This window comes from Numenius arquata, chromosome Z (assembly GCF_964106895.1).
Source record: "Numenius arquata chromosome Z, bNumArq3.hap1.1, whole genome shotgun sequence".
Taxonomy (NCBI): Eukaryota; Metazoa; Chordata; class Aves; order Charadriiformes; family Scolopacidae; genus Numenius; species Numenius arquata.
In genome coordinates, this window is record NC_133616.1 from 29,683,043 (window position 1) to 29,706,918 (window position 23,876).

The 23,876-nt window shown below is 43.9% G+C and overlaps 1 protein-coding gene across 1 annotated transcript; it reads left to right on the forward strand.

The window, feature by feature from the left end:
- The first annotated feature begins 1,448 nt into the window (after nt 1–1,448).
- TMEM174 (transmembrane protein 174) lies at nt 1,449–3,148 on the forward strand. Its single transcript, XM_074166781.1, has 2 exons — nt 1,449–2,080; nt 3,046–3,148. The coding sequence occupies exons 1-2, from the start codon at nt 1,449–1,451 to the stop codon at nt 3,146–3,148; spliced, it is 735 nt and encodes a 244-aa protein (XP_074022882.1).
- The last annotated feature ends 20,728 nt before the right edge of the window (nt 3,149–23,876 follow it).

The following is a 23,876-nucleotide window of genomic DNA, read 5'->3' on the forward strand; positions in this document are numbered from 1 at the left end:
TCTGCTAACAACTGAGAAAGGCACATCTGCAATTGCATTCAGCATCAGTTCTGAAGGTGCTGAATTGGGTGAGCAGCCCTTTCAGAATTGACCTGCCATTGTGCTGTGTGATATGAATGCACAGTAGACTAAAAGCACCTTCACTGATTTTGAAGAAGCAGTCTGAAAGGCAAGTTTTCTAGTTCTAGAACTATTTTAATCTTATAAATCTCAGGATAAGCTTGCTTCCCCAGAGCTGCTGGTAGCAGGAAATAGCATTATACCTTCTACTACCTGAGGAGTAATCTCTGTCCTGTGTGTACTCCCCTGCCATGCTCATCAAAACAGATCAAGTAGTTGTAGATTTTTCCTCCTTAAGGAATTCTACAAAGACATTCTACCAGAACCCTCCGACAGCAATTACTTTAGTCTGAAACTGTTAAGAGACAGAAAATCTCAATATTCAACTGATCTGTTTAATATACAGGACATATGTTCAACAGAACAATTCATTGTGATGTAAAAAAAGCATTCTAGGTACTTCTGGGTACAGGATAAGATCCCTCCCTTTGCCAGGTTTAACGTTACAGGAGATGCTTTCTCATTCCAGCAGTGGTGCGCTTTTCAGGGTATGTGGGCTTTATTCATTATAAACTTTGAGGAAGGGGTGGAGATCCCACAACAAAAAATGTCCACAATTAAGGGGAAATTACAGAGCAATTATGCTACCTTCAAGCAGCTGGAAAGCTTTGGCTGGCTTGAAATAACTTTTCTCCCACAACCAGCAGCTCTCCCAGGCTGTTCAACACTCACCACCGTGTTGCTGCTTACCCTCCCACCCACCCCCTTGGCAAAGTATCAGAAAGCCTACTTTAATATTTTTTAAACCACAGAAGCTCTGGACTGCAGAACAAGCTGCACCAGAGGTCCAGGCATGGCTATAAATGCCACCCTTCAGAGCACTGCAAAGCAGTCCCGGCAACGGCCACGCACTTTCCCACAGATCTGGGTTGCTGGAGTGGTGGCCCAAGGAGAACGAGAGTTGCCACACTGCTGTTCACTAAACGTATGCTGTCCATATGTTGGAGGCATCAGCTGGCAGGGAGCCTAGGAAAAACCGCGGTGGCTGCAGCTTCCTTTCTCTCCCATCTGCCATGGGCACAGCAAGGAAGTATCAGCGGGTGCCAAATTAAAGAGGAGGATAAACAAAGAGATAAGCAGCCATGCAAGGGTGAAGCCATTTCGGAAGTGATGGTGGTAATTCAAGAAGTCTTTAGTGGTTGCTTCAGGCTTCACTTCCCAGACCTTTATTCTTCTAAGCAAAGTTTATTCTTTCACATGATGCACTCTGTTAACCATACACGCACAAAGTTCTTGTATAACTAACCTGAACCTTCGACTTTAAATGCTCTGCCGAGTCCCCGACAAGCTCCCTTCCTCTTGAGGCAGACGGTACATTATACTCAGTAATGGAGCAGAACAACAACAGTGTAGAAGATTTCTCCTTGAATGTCTTTTCTGTCACTCCTTATCAGCCAAACAGATCCGATGTCCTGGTGTCAGATGGGGATAAAGCCGGCGCCACTTTGCTCTTTTCAGGTGTGTTTTTGGGACTGGTGGGGATCACTTTCACCGTGATGGGGTGGATAAAATACGATGGCATTACTCACCTGGAGTGGACTCAGTTACTAGGGCCTATTCTGCTGTCTGTGGGGGTGACATTTATTCTGATTGCTGTCTGTAAATTTCACATGCTGACATGCAAGCCCTGTAAAGAAAGAGAGGAAAATACGTCAGACCTCGACCAGACTGCAAGTGGACAGTCCTTTGTCTTCACTGGCATTAACCAGCCGATAACTTTTCACGGTGCCACAGTGGTACAGTACATCCCTCCGCGCTACCCAGCCCAGGAAGGCATGGCTGTGAGTCCTAGCTACCTTCACCCAGTCCTCAGCTGCTGCGGGACCGTTTCCTCCAGCACCTCGCCAATTCCCACCCCGGCCTCTGCTCACTTCTGCCCTGCCTACACCCTGGATAACCCGGCTTTTACTGGAGACGAGGACTACTCTACTTATCCTGCAGAGAATGCCAGGAATCAGAGGTACATCTTCTGAAATGCCTTACTGTGTTTGGACACAGGCTTCTGAGTATTTCAGGTGCTATGTGTGTTTTCAAAGGAAACAAAAGCTAGTCCAGGGTGTTATCCTTCTTTAGACTTTTTTTTTTTTTTTTTCTTTGTTAGGACTATTTCTTGAGTAAAGACTATGGAGATACACTTTTTCTGGAAAGCATTTTTATCCAAATTAAATTCACTTATGAATCCCTTTCAATTTTCAGTCTATTAAATCTCTTGTTATTTTTGAAGATATTAGTATATATGCTCCTGCCCATTTTATTTTTTTTATGCTTATCTTACTAACTTTAGACTGTTGACCAGAACGTTATTGTATGTACAGCCAGAGGCTTCCACTCAAACACAATCACAACACACGAGTCAGCGCACAAACAGCATTTTTACAACAATGCAGGAATCAGTTTGGTACCAGATGCTCTCCCTCCTGATTATGCCTGGTCACAACACGCTCCTCTCCCACTGACGCAAACTTACAGCCCTTACTCTTTTCCTAGTCTGGGGGCATAAACAAGATCAGTGATGTAAGGAAGCAGTATGAAACTGCTTTAATCAGACATGAAATAATTTTATGTAGTTCTTTCCTCTAAGGGAAAATATTCTAATTATAGGAGTTACTCAGAATTATATCCTTCCTAGAACACAAGTCACTTTTAGTTCATTTATCAAAGACTGAAAAGCTGCTGACATCCTCAGCAACATGTGTGACAGGCATAGGCAGTGTGAAAACAAATGTCACCTCCTGACACTTTTATACTTCACAAAAGGAACACAGCAGACAGTTGAATCGCAGTAAAGCTTCATCTTGTAGCATTTTCTCAAAAAGTCAGGAAGTGCTTTGTTCAGATAAGGCTGACAGGATGCAGCATTCAGCTTACTCGTGTGATTTGTGTTTGCTAAATTCTTTTTGCACCTGCTCCTCTTCCTGTTTTCAGGTCAGAGGACAGTTCTAATGAGCCAGAAGAACTGCTGGAAGACTACACCTGTGATGACTTGTCACCTCCACGTTATGAGGAAATATATCCACTGTCTTCATAAAATACCCATGGATGACAGGCAACTATTCTAAAAGATGCCAGCTTTTTAATCCTCAAGAATCTTTTCTTTAAACACCTGCATGACAAGCAAGTGTGGGCAAGATCTTGGTACTGATACGCAGTTCAGTATCACTGAAGATATTTAACCAATCCCTTCTTTTTCTCCCTCAAAATTCATTAGCCTTTTGCTATGCAGTTTAATAGCAGAGCTATTAATTATTTAATAGCAAAACTATTAATAACAAAGCTATTAAACTCAAGTGTCTAAATCCATATTAGGGTGAAGAAGAAGAAGCCTGATTTTCAGACTTGCTGAAACCGGTGTGAACTGTGAATGCACACTGTGTTTGTAGAAGGTCATGATTGCTCCTGGACATTCAGCATCATTAGAAAACACTTGATTTATTCTTGATATATTTTCCCTCTTGATTGCTTGGGAAACTTCAAAAGTGATCAAGTGTCTGATCCATGAAAGTGCCTAAGTGTCTTAATTCTGTCTGATTCCTTAGACTATCTTACTCATTAATAAGTCCAATCTACAGATTAGACTTCCTCTGCTTGGTTCACCCATACAGCCCATTCCTGTAGACGTTTTTTGGAGCACTCTGCTTGAACCAAAGCATCCCAGAACAGAGGAAATATGAATAGTGGCCTCTGCCCATTTTCACACAGACCTCTAAGACATCCTACACGCATCAAATTCAGTTCCCTTCCCCACCTGATGGAATGCAAAGCACCGTCTCCCACCAGGAGTCCTAACAGCTACTCGGTTAATGTCCTAGGTTAAAGAAAATGGCACCATTCTGAAGCCTTAACAGAGGTATGTGGTCCTACCAATTTTAAAGGCTCTCCCTGCTGCACCCTCACTCTGTGGGAAAGCTGTGGTGGAACTCCTCCTGAGGTTCCCATCTTGTCTGAATGTGGGTCTAAGGGCCACAATTCAGGCAGTAAGTTCCCCCAGAGCATCTCAGCAACTATAGACTGCAGTGACGTTTCTTGTTCAAGTTTGACTTTCAAGATCAACATCATTCCAGGCATTGTATCCACAAATGGATTTTCAGCTGTATCTAAAAAAGGATGAGGTGAATAAGCTCTAAAATCTTGCAATCCCAAAAAGCTTTGCTGATGAGCTGTCTAATCTCCAGAGCTATGAGAATGCCATGAGTCCTTTCATTTTTATTTTGTATTTCCACATATGCTTCAAGTTCTGCTTTTGAGTGTGCCTAAAGTGCCCTGACACAGCTGGACAAGTCAGGATCTCCCCATGCAGGATCCCATTAGTTTTGCCTATCTCTCTCAAAGGGCTCAAACCAAAAGCTGTTTTCAGCCCACACCTGCTGGAGCAGGCACCACGCAAAATGACCTAGAGGGCTATGGTCAAAATCCAAAGTAACCAAGTGGTGTGCTGCTGGTGTGCCTGCAGGTCAGTCGCCTGGTCAGGAGTAGCATAGCTAAAAGCAGGCATCCATTATGGAATGTATGAACTTTCTCTTACTTGCCAACACAGCTGTCTCACCTCCCGCCAGTCGTCATTGATCTGTGATTGATGTCATTGATCATCTCATTCCTGAGGGCTGGAGAAGCCTAGAGTTGAGCACAGGCAGGCAGTAGGGGATGTACCTGGGAGCTGGAAGTCACTGAGTGTCCATGCAGCCTCGCTAGCAATCAGAAGATGTAGCTCTGGATGGAGACATGCATTCAGAACGTTGTCCAGTTGCCTGGAGCTGCAGGTGTGCACCGACCTCCCTGTCCTCTATACTTAAAGAGTCCCAAGAAATACAGCATTTTTGATGGGGCACAAGACAACCATTGTGCTCCGCGACAGTGGATGTGACACTGACAGAAGTCATATTTGGGACACAACATTTAAACTGACTCAAAGATGGATTAGCAACAGCAGCAGCAGCTACTGGGAAGTGACTACAAACTATGTGAGAGGTTTTTCTCACTAGAGGAATATGGGTCATGCTGATTTTCAGCAGCAATGCCCTGGTGTTAGCAGGTAGGCACATGTAGTTGGAAAAAGGCAGGCACTCTGTGTTCAGCATGATCTCTACGGGATTGAGTGAGAGAACAGAAGGTCTAAAAATAAATGCAAGGTTCTCCTATGGAAATCTCTTGCTGCTCTTCCAGAATTTACATGGAGGTGAATTCATCCTCCCTCCACAGCAGGAAACTGGAAGGTCCCAAATCCCCAGTTAGTTCCACATGGACAGATCCCTGCACTTAGTGCGTAGTTCTGCTGACTCCAGCAAGCACTGCAGGAGCACAGAGGTCAGGCTTGATGGATCCAATTGCAAGACCAGGGTCAAAATTTCTACCCACTCACCCTCCCCCACAACAAGAAAATTCCTTCAGTCAGAAACTACAGACTTTTGCTGCTGCTGTTTTGTTTTTGGTTTTTTTTCCCAAATACATGGCATAAGCATGTTTCATGGGGTAATCATAGCTTTTCTTTTGTGACATCAACTCATACTGTCAGAGTAAATATGAGAAATCCAGAAGGTTGCCCTGTGAACTCCATATTGGTTTTAAAGTTTACTTCTGTAAACACTAAGTTCATTGAAAGAGCCCTGGGTTTCTTTTTAGAGAGAAAGCTGAATAAATAAGTTTAAATAACTGTGTATTAAAATGATCTTGACCCATCAGAGGAATACTGCCTGAATTCTGTAGGAGTCTTTTCATGCTGCACAGATATTTGAGAAGCTCCAGTGTGACAACAATTCCTTGCAGTACTGATAGCTGACTATTGTTTTTAATAATAGAGCAATATTGTATGAAGGCTTTTCTTCCTCCTCTTCCTTTGCCCTTCTACTTTCATTCTTTTTTTCTATTTTAACATTTTTTTTTATCTTTAGAGGTTTTTCCTTTTGTTACTGTATCCTCAGTGAAACAAGCATCACGTGTATTCACCTCGCAGCATTATGATCTCTTTCTGCCCTGTGATGAGTGAAAGAACAAACTTATTTGGCCAGGCCTTCAGCCAAGGTGAACTGATACAGCTCTGCTAGATTATATTAACTCCTTAAAGCACCTGGAATACTGTATTTGAAATTTTGCTCAATCCACTTTTCATTTAAACTAGTGCTCTTTAAGCAAAATTACCTTCTCCCACATTGCCTGCAATGCTATTTCAGACTTGCAGAATGATGCTTTATTATAGTAAGATGAATCTCAAATTCTAGCCATAGTGAAAGAATATTGCATGTGAGTACTCAGCTATGCGACACTTTACTGGGATTTTTTTCCTAGTATAACTCCATTTACAAGATTTTGACCATAAACTGGCTAAGATACAAAATTGGTAGAGAGACATGTCTATCAACACGAAGCTGAGCACAGTCTGTTCATTGCAACAAAAATTCTGCACGGAGCTGCTCTAACATCAGGGAGCTATTTCAAAACACTAAATGCCACATGCCAAATGCAGCTGCAGGGTGCAAATTTCTTATCAGATAAAATTCAAATCTGTCGTCTGCTTTTTAACATGCATGCTGCCGTATCTGTGAGGAAGTGCAGAAATATACGAGTCAAGGTTTGCTTCGCTTTGATCTTGCAGCACTTTCTCACAAAAGCCTAATTTCACCAGGAGTACCTGTCTTCTGCCACTGATGCTCCTGTGCAAGCGCCCTCACATACATGCCCAGGTGGAAAGCGGGTGTTCGACAGTCGTACTGCTGAGATCCTTCAGAGAGAGATGTTTAAGCTGAATCGGGATTTAGGAAATTGGGGTCTCAGGGGGAAGAGAAAAAAAAAACAACAACAAAAACAAACAAACAAAACCCCAAAACACCCACCCTAAAAACCTGTAAGTAGCGCTCGTTCCTTTCCAGAGAGGGACGCCAGGGGACGCCGCAGTGTCCCGAGGCGGCTGGCGGGGCCGGCGGGGACGCGGCATGGGCGAGGGATGGCGACGGGGCTCTCGCCCCGGTCCCGTCCCCAGCCCGGTCCTGTCTCCGCCGCCTCCGCCTGGGCGGATTCTGAAGACGCCATTAAAAAGTACCCTGAGGTCCCAGACAACTGAGATTTGGCTTGTCTAAGGGGAAAAAAAGAAGTACCTGTGGCAGAAGACCCAGTGAAAGCACCGAAGAAGTGAAGTATGCCCAGGAGGACTGGACATCGGGAAGGACTTCGGTTTGTGGAGAGGTGGTGCACGGTGTACTGACATGCCCCTTCCTCCTCTTCCTTACACCTGTGACCTAATGGACATCTCCCTGCATGGAGGAGCAGGGAGGAGTCCAAGGGTCATTTGGGAAGAACTAGGGCACGCTGTTTGCATATAGCACGTAAGATAATCCATGCCTGCTGCAAGTATCATTATTGGCTCCACTTTAGCTGTCAGAGCAAATAGGCATCAGCAGGATACGCTGAACATCGCTATGGCCCCTCCATCCCTAAGTGTGCACCAGTGTGTCTGGCAGAGAAGCCTGCAGCACAGCTAGGTGGGATCTCAGGGGCTCAGCCTGCATTAGCTGAGCAGCGCTGCTCAGCAGGAGTGGGTCTGCAAAGTGAAACAGCAGGTGCAGAGAGCCCGGTGTCCACATTCACTGCATGTCGGAGAGGTTTATATCAGGCTTGGTCCTGTGCACTGAATGCTTATTAGCCATTGAAATACACAACTTGTTCTCCTAGGGTATATTTTCTCTGTCCAGTTATGGGCTCTCCAGTTCAAGATGGACAGAAAAGTACTGGAGAGAATCCAGCAGAGGGCTACAAAGACGATCAAGGGACTGGATCATCTCTCTTATGAGGAAAGGCTGAGTCACCTGATTCCGTTTAGCCTGGAGAAGAGAAGAGAGGGGATGTCATCGGTGCTTACAAATATCTAAAGGGCAGGTGTCAAGAGGATGGGGCCAGACTCTTTTCAGTGGTGCCCAGCGACAGGGCAAGGGACAACTGGCACAAACTGGAATGCAGAAAAGTCCATCTCAACATGAGGAAAAACTTCTTCACTTTGAGGGTGACAGAGCACTGGAACAGGCTGCCCAGAGAGGTTGTGGAGTCTCCTCTGGAGATATTCAAAACCCACCTGGATGCATTCCTGTCCAGCCTGCTCTAGGTGAACCTGCTTTGGCAGGGGGGTTGGACTAGGTGATCTCTGAAGGTCCCTTCCAACCCCTACCATTCTGTGATTCTGTGATTCTGATTCAGTTTCGTCCAAAAGACACTATTCACACCTGCGATGTGATGCAAAGCCTCAGAAGGCAAGTGGGGACTGTAGTCTCTTTAAAAGTACCTGATTTAGAAACTCATTGCCCTGCAGGCATGGGGTGACTTGAAAGCAGCTGCAGGAGTTGCATGTGGTGAAGCAGACCCACATGGACCTACATGAGAAGCTTGCCTCACCTTCGTGACACCAGTGAGTTCATGGAAGAGACTCTCCCAGTACAGATGGATGTCACTTTGAGAGATCTCAGGGCACAGTGTCGACACCTCCAAATTTATATGAAGTCTGATTGTGAGATGTAGCAGGCTTTTGTCTTCCTGAAGTATATTTGCAAAGTGATGGAGAAGTTTTTCCATAGGGCACAGGCAAAAAACCGGCTCCCTAGCTTATGTGATCAGTCAGAAAATGCCGTCCTGAACCTCACCCCACATGTGATAACAGCACAGGGTCAATGGGAAATCAGTAATACCATGTTTGCTTGTATCTGTGCCATGCATGGCAACTCTAATGAGCAATTGATTGCAGCTACGCACACAATTTAGCAAACACCATGGGACGTGCTGTAGCAGAGTAGCTGCTGTACATCTTTTATAAAATCCTAGGATGATATTATTGTTGCCCTGTTTGGGTTATCCTGTGTCAGATTTTTTTTAAGAGATAGTGGATGCTTTTTGTTTATTTTTGCAGGTGAATCACCAGTCTACATGTAAGACACTGTGCTGGCTAGTCAGGGAACAGGGCATACTATATAGCCCCAGACAGATGGCCTGATATTTTTGTGTTTTGCATAGCTGCAGCTTCCTCTTTACTTATGGCTCAGCGAGTACTATCAAGAGCTTAGCTTTAAGGTAAAGCTTCAGGCTTTGTCAGCCTGAAGACATACCTAAGGAAATAATGAACAATAATGCAGTCTGAGTCAGTGACTGCCAAAAAAGAAATAGGTGTGCATTTTAAACTTGTAACCAAGAAAATGGTGGTGGCTTCCATGCTAACAGACACCACTTGGGGTGCCCTTCTTGTTTTAATGCTGCTCTGGAACCAAACTTAGCCAGCCATAGGCCATGCCAGCATTCAAGGCAACACCGGCTTGTCAGGGCCTCCTGTCCCCAGGCACCTGCCACACATGGCCGTGGTGGGCTCACACAGCCTTGCCTCACACAGATGCCTGGGAAGAGCTGGCAGCTTGAGAAGGCTGCAGTTTGCACCTCTTTGCTGTTCTTGTTTGCCATCACTTGTTTTTCACCATTTAACATGCCACCTTCTGCATTTATGTAGAGCAGGACAGCAGTTGCCACAGCATATGCATCATGATAACTTTCATTATCGTTTTCAGAAACCACATTCTTTAGATAGTCAGTTGGCCTCTTATGCCATCTTAAAGGAGGGAGGAGAACAAACTATAAGACTTCAGAACTGTAGAATTGCAATAGGATATTTGCCACAAAACAATTCCCTGCAAAATCTTCCATGGAAAGGCACAGAAAAAGACAAACAAATTCCTGTAAATAGTGAAGTCACATATCTCCAAATCTGTATATAAGTAACCCATCAGCATTGTGGTTTTACTAATCTTGATAAAACATTGAGGGGAAATAAATATTATTTTTGCCACATTTGCTCAAATAAGGCTTATATATTTCACTTCCCCAGATTTTGCCCTCAAAATCAAAGGTGCTTGAGTGTTTTGCGATGTGCCAATACTCTGCATTACTATAGAGTCTTCCATGTCTTTATGGTCTTTTGCAGACACGCAGTTGCGTGCTCCTCCTGCCCTCCGAGCTGGCTGGATGGGGACTGATCGGGACACCCATAGACTGTGCTGTGCTGCCAGAGGGGCACAGAGCACCTTTGCATCAGGGTTGGGCTTTGACCAGATATCTTTTTTCACAGAGAGAATAAGCACAGTGATGTCTATAAAAGCTGTGCAAATATGCACATGCTTCACCTTTACAAATCAGTGTCATCAGGTACGGACTTTATTCTTGTATTTTAAGATCCTTGAATGTGGCCTTTATTTGTACCTAACAAATCTTGAGAGGCACGGAAAGCTTGATAGGATGAATAAAGGCAGTAGTATGAAATATCTAATGCTTCTTGTATGTTTGTGGGTTTTTTTCAGCCTGTTAAAACCTGGATATGCTGGGAAAGAACAGGAAGGAACACAGAGAAAAGCTGCAGTACAAATCACATCTCAAATCCTGCCCCTAACTCTAGTGACATTAAATTCCACCCAGCTTCAAGAAAGCCACAGGGCAAAGGCATAAATAGCCAGAAAAGTGGGAAGATAGAAAAATGGGGAACTACAAGAATGCCAGTGGGGGATGGCTTCTATTCTTCTACTTCTATAATGAGAAGGAAAGGAAGGAAAAAAAGAGCAAACACAACAAATCAGTGACAGGGAGGGAAAAAAAATGGGAAGGTTTTCCCCTCACCGAATGATGCAAGTGAACACCTTCCTAAACAATGTTCAGTTAAAAATCATTTCTTGACTCTTCCAAGTAAATGTGTTTGAGATTTCCTCCTAGAACTGCATTTCTTAATAAATTCGATTATGTTTGAAAAAGTGGCTAGATAGATGTGCAAAGCACAAGAATACGCAAACATAGATATACATGAACCCCAGCACACACACTCAAAGAGTAGAATATCTTGGTTAAAATCACCTACTGTAGGGCAGTGTCAGTGGGAACTGGACTAATGCGGCAATTGATGAGAGACTGCATCAGTCCTGGGAGCATCAAAGTGGAAAAGATTTGCACAGCTCCTGCTGTGGTAGGCAAATGCACAAGCCCTTTCATAAATTGCTCAATCTCCATGTTAAAATTAGTTAGGATTTGGCCTTTCTTTTAATGGAAGGTAGGAAAAAGTCAAGAAGAGAGGGTAAGACCCAACATGGCAGAAAACAGAGAACAAGGTAACAGCTAGGGAAAAAAAAAAAAACAACTCCTTCTACACATTATGCTACCTGTTTTAAATGTGTCTACCTTCTCAGCCCACACTCCGGGTGTTGCACTTAATATTGATGGTTAATGAAAATCAAGAAACAAATGTGTTAATCTTTAGTGTTTACTTAGCCATACAGACCAGGAGGTTGTGACCCACAGGGTAGCATTACTAAAATGTTTTAGTTTTATGTTACACATTCAAGTATTTTATGTTACCTTTCTGTTATTTTCACAAAAAACAAACCCTCCTCCATCTGTTTAGTAAAAAAAAATAATCCAAATGAGCTGCAAAACTATGCCCCTGCTTCCAAACAAATAATGAAATCTTAATGTGAATAAACATGCCTTCATAATCAAAGCCAAGTTTGTGATCTAACTGGATAATAATTCACTTGTAATATCATCAGAATGAGTTATCAGCCTGAGTATTGTTGGTGCAGGTGTAACTTAATGAATTCAGGCTCATTTTATCTGGCACTTAGTTGCTTATATGGGTGTTGGGAGCATTAGGTCCTTCAATTTTTCATAACAAGCAACACCATTAAACTGCCACAGAGCAGTGTAAATCAGAGACTTTTTTTCTTAGACCCCATAAACAACTAACAAAAATGTTATGGTTGCCAGATTCATCATGTGCTTTTATATACGTCCAGCAACAAGAACTGACTATAATAATTTTCATCGGGCTATTATTTTTTGCTATTGTTTCAACAGTGTATGAAAATCAATGTGGAAATATAAGAGAAATAGTCTGGCCTGAAGAACTCACTGTCAAAGGCGTAGAGATGATAACAGGATCTGAAAGCAGAAGACGATCTCTGCTTGTATGCTTCGCTTCTGCACTGGGACACATATTTTAGTTGTTACATGCACAGTGTGAGCAACAAGAACAGAAAATTATGTGACTGCAGAGTCGAGTCACGTGTCCATTTAAAGTATTTTGGGGTGCACGAGTTTATGTAGTTGATATACACATGCAGGCATGCCTAAAATACATACAACTTGATTTAACTTACTAACATACACCTATATTGAGTCACTGAAGACTGGAAAAACAAGAATAGAAATCTTAGGAAAAAAGTATGCACTGATATTTTTCAGAAGTTGATGTTATTCTTCATTGTTTATCAGAACAAATTATTTTCATTGTTCAGTTTAATGAGTTATATTGTATAATAAAAATATATCAGAATTTGTTTCTCACAGATAATTTTTCCATCTTCCATTTACTAAAGAACCATGTAATTCTGATTAATTCAATCTCCCTCAACAGCAGAACTCTTTTGCTTCTCACCAGCATGACTAACTTTGCCTGACCTGCCACAGAGAACTGAAAGAAATCCCTCTGTATCAAAAGTGGAAAATTGCACACTTCCTTTCATGCTTCATACATCAATACGTTTTTCAGTCCTGTGTGAAAACTTCTAAGATGCTCATTACCTGCAATATTGGAATAAATTCAGCCATGGTTCCCTAGGTACAACCATTTAAAACAACGTCACTTGCCCTCAGTTATGCCAGATTGGCTCAATGCAGCTGAAAAATAATTATCTTTGTATCAGGTATTTGCTGCTATTTAGAAACCAGCTATAGAAGCCAAAGAATATTATGAACTCTTCAAACCGGTTTTAATCAAATAGCTGCCAGAAAATGCCCAAAACAGAAATCTTTGCTGCTTTTATCAACAATTTGTAATTAAAGTATGAATGAACTGCATATTTGAGTTTTCACCAACATAACTGTTTTCCCCAGGAAATCACAGTTAAAAGCTGAAGTGAATGTTCCTTTAGAAAGTGTACTTTGTTTATAGAAATAGCCTTAGCAGTTAATGTCTGGCAGAGCTTCAAACTCGGAATTACATTATGTTGGTAATTTTAACTTTATCATCTTAAATAGATCCAGTTTGGATGTATGAGTACAAGCAAAGTAGGACAGCCCTCAAATAACTGCCTTTAAGCAGGCTTTATTCTATCCCATGAAGCTTTGTAATTCCTTCTGTTATTATTAATAGCTGTTAAGTGCTGACAGCATGCTTGGCACTGAATGAAACGCAGGAGCAGACATGGTTCTTGTTAAGGGTGGCCCTCGGGAGGCCATTTACTGTGTGTAACAACAACAACAACTTTATTGGAGTAGTAACCCACTAACACAGCTGCAGCTCGGATGTCAGGAGATGTCGCTGTTTAGACGAAATAGTGATGTGCACATGCATGCAGGATATGACTCTTTTACACATTAATTTTGTCACAGCTAACAAGGCTATCAGCTGAGCAGACAAGAATTTCCAAGGTAGCCAAAGAAAAGCTGAGGCCCAGAGTGCCATTTTTGCAGGGTTTTCTCCCTCAGCAGCAGTACTACTCTTGGGACAGGCCAAGTGCTTAGGAGCATCACAGGTGCTGGATGCACTGGGATGGAAAGAGGACCTCAAAGGGCAAACCTCTGCAGCTAGAGGATATGGCAGGTTCAGTCACAGGATTAAAGGAAATGACAGAAAAGGACAGGCAAGAGTTTCAAGAAGAGGAGCCTTGAAGCTGTCTTTCTTTTGAGGCAAGAGCTATGGAAGTGTTCAAAAAAAGATTTAAAGGGACTAGGGGGACGGTATGGGAGGCAGCTGCAGACCCTGAACCCAAGACACCAGCACCGGGAGCCAAGCTGGTGCTCCAGAGTGGAAGACAGGGTCTCTGCTCTTGCGCTGCAGGGAAAGCTGGCATGCCCACTGGATACCATCTGTCTACAGTCATGAGTAGCATACAGAGGTGATGCCCAATTCCTGACCTCCAAGGTTCTAACAGATGTCATGGGCCAGTTTTAGCCTAGCCAAGATCAGAGCTCTGCTGTGTCATCACCAATAGAGGGTGGAAGAGAAAGGAGAGAGGCAGTGGCACCAAAATTCTGCTGACAATTTCACGTTCTAACATGTATGTGAGTCAGGAGCTTTGCAGGGGACTTTTAACCCTCAGCTCCTGATCAGGTGGCTGTGCAGTGCCCAAAGCAGATGAAAAGGTCTTCTCTTTTGGATCTGCCCTAGTACTTCGTCCCTGTGTCCAAGTACAGTTCTCGATATTGCAGGTGGAGTTGCATTTGCTTCTGCTTCTCCAGGGCTCTGCTCTGCTACTCCAGCCACAGCCACAACCAACCTTACGGTAAACAAGTCTTGCTGGGGGCTTCTGACTTGTAAGCATGAGGGCTAACACTCCACAGAACTAGATACTGCACCATGTGGGATGTAAGTTACCCCTGGGTATACAGATGTTGGTCAGTGATAATGGCAGGAGAAAGTAGGTCCAAACAGGTCTAATAATTTTCTTGAAACTGGCTTGTTTCCTGCTGCACAAAACCTTCCTTCCCCTTTCAATGTCATCTACTCTCAAACATATCCTAACATGCCTCCTACCCTCTTCACTGTCTGCCTTCTAACACTAATTTTAGATGCATCTGCTTTTTGAGTACCTTTGCCTAAAAGCAACCAGATTGTTGGAAAATGCTTAATAACTCTCTGAAAACCACATAGGTTTAAGGTGTTACAGCTAGGCACTCGAAAAACTACTAATTCAGAAGTTATTAGTCACTTGTGGCCATCTAGGCCATAAAATATATGAATGAAATGAATTTTTTAACTTCCTAGGGAATAGCCTTGCTTTTCATACTCCTGTGCGCAGTGTTCCCAATGCTGTTAATCTCTGCTTTTCTGTAAACCCATTGATTCTGTCTGGTGTATTAACACTTGAGTTCACAAAGGCTGTTCTCTGCACAACATCTAGAAGAGTTACACCCGTTTGATCATGATGTATTTTTAAAAGGAGCACTGGAGGAGGTGGTATGGAGAGGGAGGTCTGTAGGGACTGCACAGTGACTGTGCAGAATGAGCTAATTTCCCTGTCATTCCTCTGCTGGGAACATGCTGTCATACCTCACACAAGAGCAAAGCTGTATGGGTGTTATTTGCAGGCAGGCACCATGGAATAGATGTTTTCCAGCACACAGAAGGGATCTGAGATCACAGGCACCCTACCCAGATTGCTGGGATCCACTGCCCTGCTGTGGCTGCAGCACAAGAGGCAGAAGACCCAGCGAGGCTAGACCTGGTTGCCTCAGGTATGAGCAATCATGCAGCAGGGGCAGCATCGAGGGCTGAACTAACTGTTTGAAAACCTGAGTAAATATTCAAACAGGTCACCCATGATGCTACAGCTGGACTACTAAGAGTGGATTTTCAGCTGCGCTGCATTGTGTTGCAGTGGCTGTGGAGCAGACCCCCTCCTCCCTCCTTGCACCACTGGTAGTGCTGATATAACCTTGGTCTAAGGAAAGATAAAAGATACAACATGCCAACCAATTCAGAAGTGGCTTACGTTCTAGAATATTTTGATTGTGACAGCAGAAATAATACATCTGTTACAAGACAGTGAATAGGAAGCACTTCACTGAAACTGCTGTTGTCTACATTAAAATCAGTACTTACAGATCCTTGGTTTCTCCTTTCTTTCAAAGAAAAATGTAAAGGAAAAGACTTGTCTCCTTCACACTCACTTTTTACTACTGCTTGCTGCATTTCATATCTTCATTGCTCCTTAAGCCCAGGCCGCTCCCAGTCTCCCTCTTCAACAAAGCATCCACTTGACTTGTCTCCTATCCCTGCTCCTTGTTTCCTTCAGCATTTCAGCAGAGAGTATGCTTGATTTAATTGTTTTTTAAACACTAACTCCTCTGTCATCACACTAAGAGCAACCTCGTGCCTCTATCATAGAAGTAGCCTCTGTATTTTGCTGTTGTGTTAGTAAATTAACCAGCATTTCACTTCTCCAGTATGACTGCAGATAAGATGGTCATAAAGGCATTTCCAAGCAGGCCTTGAGGAGAATTAAACGTAGAGTTGCAAAGCATCCTAATTAAGGCAGAAAATAGGCCTGGCAATCTTCATGATACTTAATATGTCATCTTCTTCCTATCTCTTAAACCCAATAATCTGCAAACCACCACTATATTGGAGCGTTATATCTGCTATAACTTATGTCAACTTGGATCACGCCCCCCCCCTTTTTCTTAAACAATGTTTGGCAGCCAACTGAGTGTGGAAACTAGACTGTTTTACATTAGTCAGCAGTACATTTAAATCATTCTTACCAAATGATTTACTGTGGATTGCAAAGTCTTATATGGCATTTTAAGTTAATCATTAGACAAAGTAATATATCACTAAAATGATTGGGTGCATATGTATCTTGCTTCAATGATTCTGTATTTCTTTTTGGTTTGGAAGACTTATCTACTCTTATTTTCCCGAGTTAAAGAAAAAAAAAAATTTTTAAGAGAAAAAGGCAGAAGACCCCCAACATTCCTGCCTGTCTTCTCCAACTACTGCTTAAGTCAAGAGGATTTTCCTCCCTGCAGGAGTCAGGTCATGAGGAGACACTGGTAAGTTGGTCTGTGCTCTCCAGACAGACATTGGCAGGTGTCAGTATTGCACAGCATTTCCACACCTTATTGTGTCCCAGCGACAGAGGAAAAGCTGGAGGAAAAGGACTAAGACTTCATATCAAATAAAATAATGAATGAACCATCAGAATATGTAAAGTGGAGTATCTCAGAGGAAAAAAAAAACACACAACAAAAACCAAACCCAAAACCAAACCAACCAAACAAAAAAAACCACCAAAAAACTGTACTCATTCTCCACACATAGACATTTCTGCAGAGTTCTGAAAATTTTAGGTGTCCTATGACAGTAGAAAAAAGGGATTTGCTGACTCTGTCTAGCAAGTGGACTTTGAAACCCAAGTGAAAGAAAGGTAGATCACACTAATAAAACATGGGCTGTTGCATGAGATGCTTACAGGTGACTGGAATCCTTAAAAAGAAACAGTGACATAAAATAAATTATTTGTTTATTTTATTGCTGTGGGCTAGGATCCTGCCAGCACTGGAAGATAACAAGCAACTTTGCGTTTACAACGTAAATGAAATAAGGAAGACAATTATCTCTGCTTCAGAGGCAATAAAAGTAAAAAGAAACCATGCATCAGTGCAAAGTTACCTCTGTGCAACTGTGTGCAAATCAGGACTTGTGGCCCTAACCCTGTAGCTTGTTGCATGCAAACAGCTGCACAGTTGGTTTCACTGGGGCTGTGCATGGCTGCAATGATCCATTCATTTGAACTTCATGCTTGGCATAGCAAAAATAGGCGAGATATGCATTGTGTACTCACTTTGGCCCCAAACATGTCTTTCATCTGCAGTTTCAGATGGTTGACAAATAACAGACAGGATTACCGGAACATTTATTTCATTCATTAATGCCCTTAGGTCTTACTCAAAGCATAGAGCAGATTAAAAAAAAAAAAAAAAAAAAGTTCCAGAAATGAAGGAGTGAAGGAGTGATCTGATATTTATTATTAACTCCTGCTTGGAATTCCCTATCTCCTCCTTAGGTTTCCAACACATTTTCTAAACAGATCAGACTCTACACTCCTCAGAGATGTCTACCCCAGACCATACCACAGGGTGTACACAACAATTTCCACCATCACAACTCTTCACTAGAAGTTTTTAAAGAAAGGCACCTATCTCTCCCTGCACCAAAACCAGAGATGTTAGGTCTTCTTCTGCAGCCAATGCCAACACTCAAGAGATGACATGAGAAGAGAGGCATTTACTGGGACAAGATTTCAGATCATCAAACAAGGACAATGCTTTGTGTTGGCCCTAGGATGAAACTGAGAGCCACTGCCAATCATAAATCATAGGCATGTTGCTTTCTGATGGAAAAGTAGATGGAAATGAATGATGTTCAGGAGGAGTGACCAAAAAGAGATTCAAGAGAAATCTAATCCTGAAGTGAACAAGGCAGAGGTAACTATACAACAATGTGAGCCTACTTGGGAAAAAAATCAGCTTCTCTCCCCATAAAATCATGCAAGCGCGATACAATAAGCTGTCATAAACTAGGGGCAACACTGGTCAGCCTGGACTGCAATTCAGAATTCATCCTAAAGTGCCCAGGTTTCCTACACGGTGTGTACCCACCTAAGAAGCGTGTAAACTTGTCTGACCTTCTACAGTTTAAGCACCTGACGTGTATCTCTGTAGGAAGCTCTCTTCACCTACATGAGTAATATGGCCCAGTATTCTCTTTGGATCATATGGTCCACATGGACCATGGGGTTTATAAAGTGGATTACAGAATTTTCTCTGGAAGAGGGAAGGCTGCCTTCATTTCCTGTCTTAGCCCAGTGGCTGGTGGCTCACACTTGCATTTGTCCTACCCACAAAAACATAGACCTCATTCCTCTTGTAGCTGTAGGAAGTGAAGAATTTAGGCTAACATGGTGAAGGAGCATGGCTCCGGCCTCGTAACCAGCATCACTTGGAAGGCTTGGGAGTTCTGGGGATTTGAGTCCTCTTTTCACTGAATTTCACTGAATTTTTAGAGTTGGAAGGGACCATAAAGATCATCTAGTCCAACTCCCCTGCCGAAGCAGGATTGCCCAGAGCATGCCAGAGCATGTTACTCAGGACTGCATCCAGACGGGTCTTGAAAATCTCCAGAGAAGGGGTCTCCACAACCTCCCTGGGCAGCCTGTTCCAGTGCTCTGTCACCCTCACTGTGAAGAAGTTTCTTCTCATATTTGAGGATTTTTCATATTTTGAAAATTTCTCATATTATTTTGAAATTTTGAATATTTTGAAAATTTATCATATTTTGAGGAACTAAAAATAAAAGCACTAGATTAAAAGTATTAGCAGACTAGGAAGCAGGTACCAGAAGTGTAACTGAATACCTGAAAACCAAGGATCCAGAGCTGTGCTCCATCACGTTGAGTTTTGGATTAATTTCTGCAGTGCAACTCAGCTTAAGAAGGGCAGTGGCTTAGATACTCTCGTGACAAATGGGAAACATAGATTTCATCTAAGACTTTTCACCTTCTGAGGCTGAGCAGGACATTGAACCAAGGTCTCTCACTTCCATCTCAGTGTTATATGTACAATGGGCTCCATCATTTAGTCCTGTCTTTCAAGCTGGCATCTGGCAGCATATTTCCTCCAAAATAAATTAGGTCCAAAGTCAGACATTTTCTAGTGTCTCCTAGATGAGCTTAAATGTCAACTGTTCAGATAGGTCACACAGGGAAGGGCTAGTTAAAGAGAAAACTGGCAAAAATGTAAATTAATATTTCATGCTGAAACTGGAATCTCGGGATCCACGTTGCAGTCATCAGCCCTTAGGGAGGGAAGGGGGAAAGAGAAAGACTGGGTACTAACCTTTAGCAAAATTGTATGGTGGTGCCCATAAAGACCGCAAGTGGCCAGCAAAACCCAGTATTGACTGGGACACCCAGGTTTGTAGACTTTGAACAGACTTAAAAAGAGTGATGGTCTTAGAGTTCAGAATAAAATAATTCAGGGTAGATGCTGTAAATGTAAACATCTGGAGAGTTACCCAGCAGCCTAGTTGGGTTTTTGTGGGACCCAGTGGACACCCAGTTCTTTTTCAGCCCTCTTTAAATACCTATATATTTCACTCCTCTTTAAATACCTATATATTTCACTGTACCCTACCCCAAGGGAGTGCATAAATTGTCCAATGTTACACAACAGGATAGTGATGACAAGACTGCTCCAAGCATTACACTGCATTGCTTTTCCTTCCAAAAAGGTGAAGTCTAGTACATAAAGAGTTTTGTATGTACTGCTCTGTGAGCTAGAAAAAAGACAATCTTTGCTAAACAGTCTCCTTATAAAGGCCCAAGACACAATCCTCATGGAATTTATTTTTTCTTCCAGCTAAGACAGCAGGATTGAGCCTTAAAGTATCTGTGTTAAACTAGTTAATAGATTATTGTCCAAAGTAAACATATTTCAGTAAGTGCAAGACTGTTTTTTTCCTCCCTCTTTCCGTCTTTTGTTCAACTTCAACTCAGCTATTTATGATTCATTTCATGAGACACTAGGTTTTCTCTGAAGGCACTAAAAAGGGCCAGAGCTATCAAACAGTTTTAGTGACTAGTGCCAACAAGGAACTGTTTTCCTCCATGCTATAAAACAGGCACTGTCAATAGACTACAACCGGCAATAAACTATTAAAAAAGGAATTTATGATGGCTACTTATTATCCTCCTGAAATAATGTTGTTACAAGGCTGCCCTTTCCAGTCCTCCACACAGATCACATGGCAGATGTCTAACAAAGGGAAAGGCCTGAATCCGCAGGGACCAGCTGCAAACAGCCCAGGAATTGCCCCACGTTACGTGGGCACACACCATACCGGGGTTTCAAAGCAGCAGAGCAGTTGTCCTACATTGGACTTAGGCTTGTTATGCATGGGCTCTTGATTTAAGGTGGAATCTTAATTAAATTATGTACAGAACATGTTGGATCATTTTAATAACTAAATATCAAATTATGTAGGAATGTTTATTATTGTTTAGCTAGGAATTGGTGAACCACAAGGATAAAATAAGAAATAGCACAAACCTCAAATGGAATCAGATCTGCCTCCTTTTTTAGATTTCAGAAAAAAGTCCCAGTTCTGGTTCTTGTCCCTTCCTCTCCAACCCCATAACAGGCTTTCTTCTCTGCTGAAGTGTCTGCCTCTGTTAGGTTGACATCTGACTGTGATACGGATCTGTAATTGCTATAAATTGTGGTATACCACTGGCATCAATAGAGCTATCCTATCTTGCTCCAATTAATGAACTGCTGCCTTCAATAAATATTTTAGAAAGAAAGGGGAAACGATACAGCTCAAACTTCAGCGCCCTTTGGATTGTCTCCTTTTGATCTGGACCTTCATCCAGTGCGCCTCTTGAATTCCCAGTATGTCAGACTGGAGACACAGAGGCTGCGGTCAAGGCTGAATGCATCGCCCTCGGGGGACGTCTCCTAATAACAAGCGTCTTTCAGGAATGACAAAGAAGGTCCAAAAGGTGTGTAGGGAAAAGAGGGGGGTGGTTTGAAGAACATAAGCGAAAAGGAACTTTGGGGTCTAGAGAAGGGAAAGCTAGGTTGAGTCGAGAAAAAGAGAAAAAAAAAAAAAAAAAAAGGTGTGGAGAAATGGGATGGAAGGGGATAGTCACCGAGATTCGCATAAAAAACAAAACACAATTGCAGCGTCAAGATTTCTGAATGTCCTGATCACTCGTGGTGGTGTTATCAAGGGGGATTCTTCTCCCGTCCACATCGCTGAGGACAAAGAGTAGTTGCCCGATATCCTGTTCCCCAGGCAGTTCATCTGGGAGAAAGGATTACGATATTTTTTAATAGCAGATATTAGCCCGAGAACACAACACTTACTCTCAGCAAGGGACTATTCCGGAGTTTTTGAATCCGGTTTTGTTCATTTCATGAACTCCAAACAAAGAACGTACACCACAGAAAAATCGGGAAGTGGCATGCATAGAGACCTCAAACGAAAACGAACCATTTTACTACGGAGAAAATGTTACGAATAGCGTCTCTATGCTAAGAGTACTGGTGAGCTGAGCATGAATTAAACTGCTGCTGAGATTGTAACGCTGGGTTTACAATGTGTTCGGTTATTATTTCTCAGCGAAGGAGACAACCCTGCCTGTGATAGTCTCTTTCTGGCTTCTTGACTTAACAGCTCAGCTGTGTCAAGACCGCATCTCTACAGCGAGAGGAGCAACAATTAAAATACCAAGACCATATGAGAAGCCGTATATCCCACAAAACCACTGAAACTAGAAGTTGCTCGCTTCCATCTCGGACTGCCTGTTGTCCCCCTTTTATTCCCGCAGCACCTTCCGAACCTGCGACGCTCCCACGGCCCGCGAGCACCCAGCCGGCGGGCCGGGGCGCAGAGGGGAGCCCAGCCTGCGGCCGGCCGCGCAGCAAAACCTCCCCTTCGCTGGGACACTCTGAAGGGAAATACACTCCTTAGTCATTACTTGACTCTTCTTGCCGGCGAATGAGTGGTCTAAAGTGAAACCATCACCTTTCATTTAGCCCAGAGAAGACCGCAGTAAAAAAACCTAAATCTTTTAAACTTATGGTGCGGCAGTATTTTTTTAAGTAACAAGCTTTGGAGGCAAGTAAAAAAGAAAAGTGTTTAAGTGTGCACGAACAGAGAGAACCGTTTAATTAAAAGCATGAAAGAAGACGAAAGACCACATTCGTTCCTGCTTTTCGGTAACATATGCCTATCCTATAATTGCCTGTAAATAGCCACTGCAAAAGCAACTCAGATTAGTGGCTTTCTGGATGAGGGATGGAAACTCTGACGGTTTTAGCTGTCGAAAGCTTACATGAACTTGTGCTGGGGGGAAAAAAAAAGGGTGGGGGGAGGGCGGAAGAAAAAAGAAAACCAAACCTATAGAAACGCTGTCTTGAAGGGATATTTTTCCAATTATCACCTTGGCAAGATACAGTACCGTACTTCCAAAGCCAAGCTCTCCCTCTCTAGCACGGGTTTTGCGCTCCCAAATGTCCTCCGCTTCCCTCCCTCCCTCTCCCAAGCTTTCCACGGATTTGTACAAATCACCCACAAAAATGCCCCTGGGTGTCGCTTCGCTGTGCTCGGAGCCGGTGGGCGAGCGGGGCTGTGCCAGGGGCTCCCGCTCCCACCGCACGGCCGCAGCCCCTGCGGGGTACGGGGTGCGAAAGCCGCTCTCCTGGGCCACCCCATGTCCTCCACACAGATTCGAAAACCATTTTTTTTCCTGGTGAGAGGTAGCCCTCTGCCAAGCGCCTCGGTAAGACGCCTCACATTTTAGGACAGGGCTGGAGAGCGGTCCGTGGGGAGAAAGGAGAGGGTTGGAGGAGGACAAAAAGCAGGGGGGTGTCCATGGGGGGCCCTCGCAAGCCCGCTGCCCTCAGAGCGGGCACAGTCGAAGCCCCCTGAAGCATCCGCCGCCCCAGAGCCCGGGGTCGAGCTGTGGGAAAGCCGGGCTCCTGGCTGGTGGGGAGAAGGGGGAGCGCCGGGCTGGGGGCTCCCTTCCCCGGCAGCCGCCGGCACCAGTGCCTCCGGTAGCGGCGGGGTGGAGGGTGCGAGCGGCTCCGCGGGGGGAGCGGCCGCGAAAAGAGCTCCGAGCGCCCCTGTGGAGGGTGGGGGGCTACGGAGGTAACCCCATGGGGCAGCGTTTTCATTTCTCAGACGTTTTGTTAATGCTTTGGTTACAGCATGCTCGTCCTTCCCGGTGTCGTTGCGCTGGGCTGTGGTTTTATGAGGAGACCGAGCCCGGAGATGGGGATTTACACCTAATAGCGCGTATTGTCCACTCTGTTGCATTGAAACACACCAGGTTACGTGGCTACATCGACAGCTTATTTCAGGCACAAATATTAGCGTGCTAAGCTGGCACAAATTCCACCCCCTTCGCCGACCTGCATCCATGCGGCTGCAGCGGGACAACCACAGATACTGGGGAAAAGATTTGTCCCCGAAGAGGCAGCGCCCGCACTTTCTTCTTCCCTTCGGCCGCCGCCGCCGTGTGCGCACCCGAGACCGGGGAGGGCAAAACCGCGGTGCCCGGCTCCCCTTCGCCCTCCTGCGTTGCCGCGGCTCCCCTCCACATCGCCGGCGGCAGCCCCCCCGGGACTGGGGAAGCCGGGACTTCGGTGCGGGCTCCCTCCGCTCGTGGAAAGGCACCGCCGGGGCACTT

What these genes read in the sequence shown, in the direction of transcription:
- TMEM174 (XM_074166781.1), top strand. Translation starts at nt 1,449, where the DNA reads ATGGAGCAGAACAACAACAGTGTAGAAGATTTCTCCTTGAATGTCTTT. An exon ending in GAGAATGCCAGGAATCAGAG is followed by an intron (nt 2,081 to 3,045) that starts GTACATCTTCTG and finishes TCCTGTTTTCAG; the next exon opens with GTCAGAGGACAGTTCTAATG.